Raw genomic sequence first — 9,648 nt, 5'->3', positions numbered from 1 at the left:
TATCTGAGGGGGAAATACTGACGTGTTTCAAATTATTGCTACAGGTGGAGGTTCCAGATAACTACAAAGATAGTATGTGCGGACTGTGCGGTAACTTCAACGACAACCGCGGAGACGACTATATCAAAGCAGACGGAACCACGGCTCCAAACTGGACGGAGTTTGGGAACAGCCATGTCACCGACATATCGACGTAAGTGTTTTAAAACAATGATCCATCAACCGATACATGTGCACATGTATTTCTTAATATCCAGGTAGACGGCACCATTGTCGACATGTCTTTGAAGGAAAGACATAACTTTATTAATCATGAGTCGATTATTAGTAATCAAGACATATAGTTTATGGCAATTGAGTCATCATTGGCACATACAAGATACTCTCAAAATCAATGCACATCCAAATATAATAATCGCATGATGTCCATGATTCCTCTTAGTTGCCCTGGAGGTGACATCGGCCCGACTACCGATGTTGCTCATCCCGAATGTGACGACAGCCTGAACGCCGCCGTGTCCGCTTCGGACAAGTGCGGGCTTCTCCAAGATAGCGCCGGTCCGTTCGCCGTGGGACATGGTCAGGTGGATCCTTCTGGTGCCTTTGAGGACTGCGTCTGGGACATGTGCGCCCGGGACGGAGACATCCTGGGCCTGTGCGAGAATCTGGAGGCATACGCGGACGCCTCTCGGGACGCCGGGGTGGGGGCCTTTGCTTGGCGGACGGCAGATCGCTGTCGTAAGTTCCATTTTGATTCTCGGTCAATTCTAAGGACTGCTAACATGACTGCAGGGTTAACAGCAAAGTGCGGAGTAAATGCACGTTTTACCTGTTGTAATTCTTTTGGACAATCCATGTCAGAGCAAACACTTTAACCAAGCGTCACCGACGAAAGTTAGTGGATTCTATCGGAAACGTCTGACCGTTTCCTAAATCGTATCCAATTGCTTGACTAATTGCTATTTGCATTGGCGCAACCCTTTGTTACTTTTCAACAGCTTTGGAGTGTCCAGAAAACAGCGCGTACTCTACGTGCACAAGCGCCTGCCCGGCGACCTGCACGACCAGCGCTCCAGAAAGCTGTTCCCGCGGCTGTGTAGAAGGCTGTGAGTGCGATGAAGGCTTCGTCCTCAGTGGGCTTGCCTGTGTGCCACAAGAGGAGTGTGGGTGCACTGACGACCAAGGGCGTTACTACGTGGTAAGCAATATGGGCTGTAAATAACGACTCATTTGATTAAGGGTTAATGACGCGCCCCGAGGTGTATATGGTTTTATAACACCTGGCCCTTTGTTATAACCAACGAATACAACCACCGAGTTAGCAAAGCGAACGAGGTTGTTTTATGAGGTGGTTATAGCAAAGGGCTAGGCGTTATGACACCATGTACACCGAGGAGCATGCGGATCATTAACGTTATTATCATATAGCCTACCCAAACTTGCAAACTCCTGTATGACGCATAGATCCCTTGGATTATACGTGTGCATTCCTTTGTCGAATTTTTGAAAATTCACATTTGTTCTTTGGTACATACATTTGTAAGGAGATTCCAGATTGCAATTTGACACCAAAATTTCCACAGAAAATGTTTGAATCATTGCGCATGCAGTGTTTCGCTTTTTATATATAGAACAACAAAACTCATTATCAATGTTAACAGAAGAAGCCATTTCCCCCTTGCAGTCTGTACCTATTCCCTCAACTCTGGCATATGTTTCACTCCTATTGCATTTGGCCAATGCCTGCATATCCCTTCATTCTGGTCGGAATCTATGTGTTACGGCGTCATAACCAACGTGGAACGGGGCCTTCTAATTGGTCCGCGTACTTATGCTAATGGATTCTATACTATGTCGTTTTGATATTTTTGAGATATTGACGCTAATTTGTGATGGCATAATGCTCAATTCATTTAGAGATACATTTATAAGAAACTTTCACCAGTAGACGAAAAGAAGAAAGTAGAAGATGGTCGAAATAGTTTCCTAGGAATTGTGTTTTTTTTGCACATCAAACGTTATGTATGCTACTTATGGCGACAATTTCCTTAAGCTTCGTGTACTAAATCACCGTTCTTCAACCTGTAGCTTGAAGAGAGCTGGGAAGAGGATGGTGAAAACTGCGCTTGTAGAGAAGGCGGCAGTATCGTCTGTGAAGGTGACCATATTCTTAGTTGGTAGTCCAATGGCAGCACAATATAACCTATATTCACATATACAAGACTTTCTTTGAATACAATTGTTCATTTAATTTTGGAATAGTTGATTATGATGTCTTTTAGTTGCGCATTTTATCGGTAAATGTGACTTTGAATTAAAACAAACCAACATTGAGTTTCTTATCCCTACTAATAACCTCGATCAGAAGAGAGCTCCGAGAGTCCTGAATTAGAAGAGAGCTCCGAGAGTCCTGCATCAGAACAGAGCTCAGAGAGTCCTGAATCAGAACAGAGCTCACAGAGTCCTGAGAGTGCTGGATCGGAAGAGAGCTCCGAGAGTCCTGAATCACAAGTAAGCGCGGGAATAGCGGAAGCAGAAGAGACAGTCCAAAGTCCCGATGCAGAAGAGAGCTCCGAAACTACTGCAGCAGAAGAGAGCTCCGAGAGTCCTAAAGAAGATAACTCCGAAATTCTGGAAGCAACAGAGAGCGCCGGGAGTGCGGAAGCAGAAGATACTGCCCAGAGTCCTGTAACACATGAGAGCTCTGAGAGTTCTGAAGCAGAAGAGAGCTCTGAGAGTCCGGATTCAGAAGAGAGCTCCGAGAGTGATGAATCACAAGACAGCACCGAGAGTCCAGATGCACCAGAGAGCGCCGGTGATGCGGAAGCAGAAGATACTGCCCAGAGTCCTGTAGATGAGGGCTCCGAGAGTACTGAATCAGAAGAGAGCTCTGAGAGTCCTGAAGCAGAAGAGAGCTCTGAGAGTCCGGATTCAGAAGAGAGCTCCGAGAGTCCTGAATCACAAGACAGCACCGAGAGTCCAGATGCACCAGAGAGCGCCGGTGATGCGGAAGCAGAAGATACTGCCCAGAGTCCTGTAGATGAGAGCTCCGAGAGTACTGAATCAGAAGAGAGCTCTGAGAGTCCTGAATCAAAAGAGAGCTCCGAGAATTCTGAATCAGAAGAGAGCTCCGAGAGTCCTGAATCACAAGACAGCACCGAGAGTCCAGATGCACCAGAGAGCACCGGTGATGCGGAAGCAGAAGATACTGCCCAGAGTCCTGTAGATGAGAGCTCCGAGAGTACTGAATCAGAAGAGAGCTCTGAGAGTCCTGAATCAGAAGAGAGCTCCGAGAATTCTGAATCAGAAGAGAGCTCCGAGAGTCTTGAATCACAAGACAGCTCCGAGAGTCCTGAATCACAAGACAGCTCCGAGAGTCCGGATGCACCAGAGAGCGCCGGTAGTGCGGAATCAGATGATACAGTCCAGAGTCCTGTAGCAGATGAGAGCTCAGAAAGTCCAGAAACAGAAGAGAGCTCTGAGAGTCCGGATTCAGCAGAAAGCCCCGACAGTGTGGCATCAGATGAGAGCTCCGAGAGTACTGAATCAGAAGAGAGCTCAGACAGAGCGGCATCAGAAGAGAGCTCCGAGAGTCCTGAATCACAAGACAGCCCCGAGAGTCCTGAATCACAAGACAGCTCCGAGAGTCCGGATGCACCAGAGAGCGCCGGTAGTGCGGAAGCAGAAGATACAGTCCAGAGTCCTGTAGCAGATGAGAGCTCAGAAAGTCCAGAATCAGAAGAGAGCTCTGAGAGTTCTGAAGCAAAAGAGAGCTCTGAGAGTCCTGAATCACAAGACAGCTCCGAGAGTCCTGAATCACAAGACAGCTCCGAGAGTCCTGAATCACAAGACAGCTCCGAGAGTCCGGAAGCACCAGAGAGTGCCGGTGATACGGAAGCAGAAGATACAGTCCAGAGTCCTGTAGACGATGAGAGCTCACAAAGTCCTGAATCAGAAGAGAGCTTTGAGGGTTCTGAAGCAAAAGAGAGCTCCGAGAGTCCGGAATCAGAAGACAGCTCTAAGAGTCCTGAATCTCAAGTGAGCTCAGAGAGTCCTGAATCTCAAGTGAGCTCAGAGAGTTCTGAATCACAAGTGAGCTCCGAGAGTCCTGAATCACAAGTGAGCTCTGAGAGTCCTGAATCACAAGAGAGTTCTGAGAATGCCGAATCACCAAGTCGCCCCGGGAATGCTGGATCACAAGTCAGCCCTGAGAGTCCGGAATCACAAGAGAGCTCCGAAAGTCCTGAATCTCAAGTGAGCTCAGAGAGTCCTGAATCACAAGACAGCTCCGACAGTCCTGAATCACAAGATAGCTCAGAGAGTCCTGAATCACAAGACAGTTCAGAGAGTCCTGAATCACAAGATAGCTCAGAGAGTCCTGAATCACAAGACAGCTCCGAGAGTCCGGATGCACCAGAGAGCGACGGTAGTGCGGAAGCAGAAGATACAGCCCAAAGTCCTGTAGCAGATGAGAGCTCTGAGAGTTCTGAACCAAAAGAGAGCGCTGAGGGTCCGGAATTAGAAGAGAGCTCCGACAGTGCGGCATCAGAAGAGAGCTCCGAGAGTCCTGAATCACAACACAGCTCCGAGAGTCCAGAAGCACCAGAGAGCTCCGGGAGTCCTGACTCAGAAGAGAGTTCTGAGAATGCCGAATCACAAGGTCGCCCCGGGAATGCTGGATCAGTGAGCCCTGAGAGTCCTGAATCACAAGAGAGCTCCGAAAGTCCTGAATCTCAAGTGAGCTCCGAGAGTCCTGAATCAGAAGATAGCTCCAAGAGTCCTGAATCACAAGTGAGCTCCGAGAGTCCTGAATCACAAGTGAGCTCCGAGAGTCCTGAATCACAAGACAGCTCCGAGAGTCCTGAATCACAAGACAGCTCCGAGATTCCTGAATCACAAGACAGGTCCGAGAGTGCTGATGCACCAGAGAGCGCCGGAAGTGCGGAAGCAGAAGATACAGTCCAGAGTCCTGTAGCAGAAGAGAGCTCCGAGAGTCCTGAATCAGAAGGGAGCTCCGAGAATCCTGAATCACAAGAGACCTCCGAGAGTCCTGAATCACAAGACAGCTCCGAGAGTCCTGAATCTCAAGTGAGCTCCGAGAGTCCGGATGCACAAGAGAGCGCCGGTGATGCGGAAGCAGAAGATACTGCCCAAAGTCCTGTAGCAGATGAGAGCTCTGAGAGTTCTGAAGCAAAAGAGAGCTCTGAGAGTCCGGAATTAGAAGAGAGCTCCGACAGTGCGGCATCAGAAGACAGCTCCGAGAGTCCTGAATCACAAGACAGTTCTGAGAGTCCTGAATCACAAGACAGCTCCGAGAGTCCAGAACCACCAGAGAGCTCCGGGAGTCCTGACTCAGAAGAGAGTTCTGAGAATGCCGAATCACAAGGTCGCCCTGGGAATGCTGGATCACAAGTGAGCCCTGAGAGTCCTGAGTCACAAGAGAGCCCTGAGAGTCCTGAGTCACAAGAGAGCTCCGAGAGTCCTGAATCAGAAGAGACCCCAGAGAGTCCTGAATCAGAAGAGACCCCCGAGAGTCCTGAATCAGAAGAGGCCCCCGAGAGTCCTGAATCAGAAGAGACCCCAGAGAGTCCTGAATCAGAAGAGACCCCCGAGAGTCCTGAATCAGAAGAGGCCCCCGAGAGTCCTGAATCAGAAGAGACCCCAGAGAGTCCTGAATCAGAAGAGACCCCCGAGAGTCCTGAATCAGAAGAGGCCCCCGAGAGTCCTGAATCAGAAGAGACCCCCGAGAGTCCGGAATCACAAGAGAGCTCCGAGAGTCCTGAGTCACAAGAGAGCCCCGAGGGTCCTAAATCACATGAGACCTTCGGGAGTCCTGAATCAGAAGAGAGTTCTGAGAATGCCGAATCACAAGGACGCCCCGGGAATGCTGGATCACAAGGTAGCTTCGAGAGTCCTGAGTCAGAAGAGAGCTCCGAGAGTCCTGAATCGGAAAACAGCTCCGAGAGTCCTGAATCAAAAGAAAGCTCCGAGAGTCCTGAATCAAACGAGAGTTCCGAGAGTCCTGAATCAAATGAAAGCTCCGAGAGTCCTGAATCACAAGAGAGTTCCGAGAATGCTGAATCACAAGGCCAAGGGCGCCCCGAGAATGCTGGTCCACAAAACAACCCTGAGAATCCTGAATCAGAAGAGAGCTCAGAGAGTCCTGAATCAGATGAAATCTCCGAGAGCTTGGATTTGGAAGAGAAATTTGAGAGTGCTACAGGTAACTTAATAATACCATTATCAAGTTAGGTACAATAGAAGCCATTTAATTGCACAACCTATTTGCCAGCGTATTTCGTGCAATAGTGCGAAGTTATCCAGCTGGACCGCACATATTTGGGTCTTTGGCTTCCCGTGCAGTTAACAGAAGTGTGCGTTAATCCGTTGTGCAAATAACTGGCTTCGACTAAGGTAACATCAGTTATGCATGACCATGTTCTTACAACTACAAAGAGCCATTGTATTCAATAGGAATGTAAAATCGTCATTTTCGTGCTTTATCAACAGTGCCTACAACTAAAATCTATCGCAGTTACCCGATGATGAATAACGAATCTTTATATCTTTACAAACAAATTTGATACATCTACACCTTTTTCTATTCATCTGCACTTTCAGAGGTTGAAGAAGCCGCCGATGATGATGGCAGTCCTGGAATGTGCGACCTGAACCCCTGTTATAACGGGGCTGCATGTACGAACGGAGATAATGGTGGCTTTACTTGCACCTGTCTTCCGGGCTTCTCTGGGGAATGGTGCACGATAAGTACGTAACTTTTCTACCAATCTTTTTCTCTCAAAGAGTGTGTAATGTGAAGATTATGTTTGTCTAGTAGCGGTATAGTGAAATATGTAATAATGCTTTTATTTCTACATTTGTTTCAGATATTGATGACTGCGACCCTAACCCTTGTCAGAACGGAGGAGCCTGTACTGACGGTGTGGCTTCCTACACTTGTGAATGTGCGGCTGGATTCGAGGGAGATCAGTGTGAAATCAGTAAGTGAAGTACATACACACCCTTTTTTACATGACGATTCAAGTCGATGTTATAAACGTCCATTCACGATTCTCATTCTAGAAAAATTGAATGTTTATATTTCTTCTTATTTTTTAAAATACAGATGTCGACGACTGTGACCCGAACCCATGTTATAACGGGGCCGCATGTACAGACGGAGACGATGCCTTCACCTGCACATGCCTGCCGGGATACACTGGGGAATGGTGTGGAGAAGGTACATTACCTGTTTGTAGCCACCGACTTTCCCTGAGTGAACCTTACCATGTGAACGTCACACACCAATAATGTCAAATGATGACGACTTGAAAACAAACACTGAAGTTACCTTAGATCTTATACGCTCTAGTTAATAAAACTTTCTTTTCATGAAGATGGCACGATATGCAACCATCATCTCGTTTATGTTTTGATGACAGTGTTGATGAAGAAGTTGATGACAGTGACCATATCCTATGTCTACAAGGATCCCTGGTTTGGAAATGTGACCTTAGCATAACTTGTAATGTCCTGAGGACCATCTAGAAGTGGTGCAGGAAAACATGCAGTAATACTTGATGTTTATATTTTTTATTCAGATATTGACGAGTGCGACCCTAACCCATGTCAGAACGGAGGAGCCTGTACTGACGGTGTGGCTTCGTACACTTGTGAATGTGCGGCAGGTTTCGATGGAGATCAGTGTGAAAACAGTACGTGATTGTGCTTTCAGATTTTCTTTTTCATCCAATTTTGTCGATTTTGGCAACAGATTGCTCTCAATACAAGTACTAGACAATAGGACAATTTACATGGTCTCACTATTGTCTCATCCAGAAAAAAAACACAAAAACCAAAAGGTTATTGTTAATGAAACTTGTGAGTTCATTTGTGTTGGTAGAATTTATTCTAACTTTTTCATTACTTCAAGATCATTTTTCATCAATTCTTCGATTTTCTTCGATGCAGATATTGATGACTGCGACCCTAACCCATGTCAAAACGGAGCAGCCTGTACTGACGGTGTGGCTTCGTACACTTGTGAATGTGCATCTGGATTTGAAGGGGATCAGTGTGAAGCAGGTGGATACCATTCCAGTTTCATACAATGTCATGTTCTGTAGCCTCATGATCTTCCTTGTATTAGCCTCGAATTTATTAACATTGTCTTTGTGCAAATTGTCTTAGAGTCTTGTAGATTTATGCTGTGTTTACTCGAAATTCAATAGCTAAGTTACTTTAGTCCCGATGATTTTACTAAATTATGTATGTGGGTATATGCTTTTAGGTACGTAAATCCTGTAAGTAAATCGCAATTCAATTCACCAACTGCAACGTTGTTTTTTAAAGAAAATCATTCAAATGTTGTCAATGAAAATAGTTTATCATCGTATTCTCTTATGTCTCTTGAAAGATTGTTTAGCTTTATGGTATAATGGTGAAGTTTCTCTCATCTTGTTGCATTTTTACAGACATTAACGGTTGCTCCCTCGACCCGTGCGTTTCCAATGCTGAATGCCAGGACAATGCTGCCCCAGAAACCGGGGCGACCTGTACCTGTAATGATGGGTATGAGGGCGATGGGAAAACAGATGGGTCCGGATGCACAGGTAGTGTATCTCCCCAATCTTTTGCTGGCAACACCTGAAAATATGATTTCGGAATAATGTCACTGTTCTTCAACTATAAAAATGGACTCTCGTCTAATTGCTCTGGACACGAGACCTATTGCACGTGTGACGTCAGCAATGGGTCAAAGGTTGTTGAAAGGTGATGTCACCCCCCCGTCCTGGTCATGAGAAACTTGTTGTGCACTGATGTAGACGTCATTTTCTAATGCTCTAAAAGTACTCTTAGATGATTGCATGTCGTTCTTCTACCGTATGGTCGGTATCAAACATTTGACATATTGATTTGACAAATTGTCTATAATATGCTTATAGACATGACTTGTTCTGCCTTCATAATCAAATTAAATTGCCTGTCATTAAAAACAACACCGTCACATACAAATATCTTATGAGCCAAGGAAGGTGAAAGGCATTATTGTGTAACAGTCCTTTCAGTTTGTTCGTTGTTGCAGGAAGATTGTAAGTATGTATACTTACGATTTTCTTTACAAGCCTTAGCATACGAGCTCACATGCAGTTGGCTATACATCTAGTAAGACCAACATTTTCCGTTCTTTGAAGACATCGACGGTTGCTCTCCCGACCCTTGTGATGCCAATGCCGAATGTATGGACATTGCTGCTCCCGACACTGGGGCGACCTGTACATGTAACGATGGTTACGAGGGCGATGGAGAATCAGATGGAACCGGATGTACAGGTAATGCACTTGCTTCATGTAGCTAGTTTGCTCTATGTAATGGTATGTCCTGTCTGCCTACCTGCCTAGTGCCTAGGCCAGGGACTGGCCCCTTGCTCCTGTCCGTTAGAATTCTCCAGGTTGCACGGTCCTTTGCACTTGTCTCCGAAAACTTGACGCTCCGTCCAATATATATGGCATGTTGAGCCGTGCAATCGTCAAGTGAGAAGAGTTTACGCCTCGCATTTTGTAGGTTTTGACTTAAATCCTGGCCTCGACAAGTCATGCCAAAGATTAATAACTAGATTGATTATTAGATAAAAAGCTTAATAATAGC

At 46.2% G+C, this 9,648-nt stretch overlaps 1 protein-coding gene across 1 annotated transcript; it reads left to right on the top strand.

Annotated features, from left to right (window-relative positions):
• The first annotated feature begins 422 nt into the window (after positions 1–422).
• LOC118417556 (retinitis pigmentosa 1-like 1 protein) lies at positions 423–8,298 on the top strand. The gene is made up of 12 exons (XM_035823149.1): positions 423–738; positions 999–1,198; positions 2,089–2,158; positions 2,366–3,781; positions 3,851–4,804; positions 4,874–6,223; positions 6,622–6,696; positions 6,888–7,001; positions 7,127–7,240; positions 7,602–7,715; positions 7,972–8,085; positions 8,291–8,298. The coding sequence occupies exons 1-12, from the start codon at positions 423–425 to the stop codon at positions 8,296–8,298; spliced, it is 4,845 nt and encodes a 1,614-aa protein (XP_035679042.1).
• Positions 8,299–9,648: the final 1,350 nt, after the last annotated feature.

This window comes from Branchiostoma floridae, chromosome 6 (genome assembly GCF_000003815.2).
Source record: "Branchiostoma floridae strain S238N-H82 chromosome 6, Bfl_VNyyK, whole genome shotgun sequence".
Classification (NCBI taxonomy): Eukaryota; Metazoa; Chordata; class Leptocardii; order Amphioxiformes; family Branchiostomatidae; genus Branchiostoma; species Branchiostoma floridae.
This window is presented reverse-complemented; position numbering and strand designations above follow the sequence as displayed.